We start from the raw sequence: 1,545 nt of genomic DNA on the forward strand, positions 1-1,545 counted from the left end.
TCGGCAATGTGGGTGTGCCGAAGGTAGGATGGAAGCACTTCTGCCCCTTTTTTTGCGCTTGCCATAAGCATGGAACAGAAGACACGCGCGTCGCGTGCGACGTTGGCGTCCCCCCCCCAGCAGCAGCACGCCGCAGGTGCGGCGGAGGCCGAGGCAGGAAGATGTAAGACTCAGACTCGCGAGTGGCCCCGATGCCCGACGTCGTATGCGTGCACGACGCGCATGGCCCCCCGCTTTCTTAGGGCCTGCCAGACACGAAAGCAGTCGAGAGCCATGATGGTGCGGGTGCGAATCGAATCTCTCGCGGGGGAGAAGGAAGCGGAGATAGGCGGCCCCGGCTCGGCCGGTCGTAGTGCCCCCCCCCCCCCCCCCAGGGTGCAGTCGAGTCGAAGCTGCAGCGTGGGGTGCGGCGCAAAGCGGCCTTGCAGCCACAGCGCGCGGAGCGGGGAAGCGGTCCGGCGCGCTCCGGCGCGGATCCGGCGGATCCGGCGGCTGGGCTTCTCTTGCTGCGGGTGCCTGACCTTGCCGCGCTTGGGCCATGCGCACGCACTCTTGACGCGCAACCACGATCTACGATTCTCCCTCAAGCACGCGGCGGCGCAGCCCGAGGCATTCAGAAGCGAGCGCATCTCGTCATCTCATCTGCTAGCGCCCTAACAAGGTACCACCACTCCTCTCTCTGTCTCTCTCTCTCTCTCTCTTGGGCCCGCATCTTCCACCACACGCACGTCGGCCCCCATGCGGCTCCCGTCGTTGGCCAGCGGCTTGCCTGCGCCTCGCAGCCTAGAGACGGCTCTCTGGCGCGCTCCGCGCTTGCAGGTGCTACAGCGCCAGAGTCAGCAGCAGCAGCGCATCCGGCTGTTGAGCAAGCAAGCCTCGCCGGCACAGGAGACCGAGGCCGTGGCGAAACTGCTGCGCCTGGCCGCCCACGTGCGGCAGACACATCCGCTCGCCGCACGCATCCAGCCACGACTGCCTAGTGCGTTGATTGTTGTTGTGGACGGCACAGACAGAGGGCATTGGGGCTGACGCCCAGGCCGTGGTGTTGTGTGCTGTGGTGTAGCGAGATTGCTAAGCAGACCATGGCTCGAAGAAGCTCAAGCCCGAGCGGCGGCGGGCGGCGGCGAGCGGCCTCACAAAGTGGCGCCGCTCAGCCCCGAGCTCGAGGCTCAACTTCTCAAGGTATTGCTTTTTCTTTTTTCCCTCTCTCCTGCGTGCCTCTCTCTTGCCTCTCTGACTCTGACTCCCCCTTTGCTCGCGCGCGCGCGCGGCAAGCCAAAACGCATGCATGATTCGTACGTCGAGCTTTCGCTTCCCTTTCGCAGCCAGCCCGACATTCTCGAGCGCTACATCGCCACCAGCGGCGGCATTCGCCTCGGCAAGCTCTTTGAGGATCTCGACTCGCTGGCGGGCGATGCGGCCTACACGCATGTGCTTGGCGGCAGACCGAGCGCCGCGCAACAGAACAACACTCCCATCTTCATCGTCAGTTTTGTCCCCCCCCCCCCTAACCTCTCTCGCTGTCACGACCGCTGCTTGACGAGC

General features: G+C 65.1%; 1 protein-coding gene across 1 annotated transcript; it reads left to right on the plus strand.

The window, feature by feature from the left end:
- Positions 1-563: 563 nt before the first annotated feature.
- FA09DRAFT_359067 (hypothetical protein) lies at positions 564-1,485 on the plus strand (the record flags this gene model as incomplete). Its single annotated transcript, XM_025745051.1, has 2 exons — positions 564-979; positions 1,064-1,485. Coding segments are annotated over exons 1-2 (663 nt in total), but the record flags the coding sequence as incomplete, so codon positions are not given.
- Positions 1,486-1,545: the final 60 nt, after the last annotated feature.

Source organism: Tilletiopsis washingtonensis (genome assembly GCF_003144115.1).
Source record: "Tilletiopsis washingtonensis strain MCA 4186 unplaced genomic scaffold FA09scaffold_5, whole genome shotgun sequence".
Taxonomy (NCBI): Eukaryota; Fungi; Basidiomycota; class Exobasidiomycetes; order Entylomatales; genus Tilletiopsis; species Tilletiopsis washingtonensis.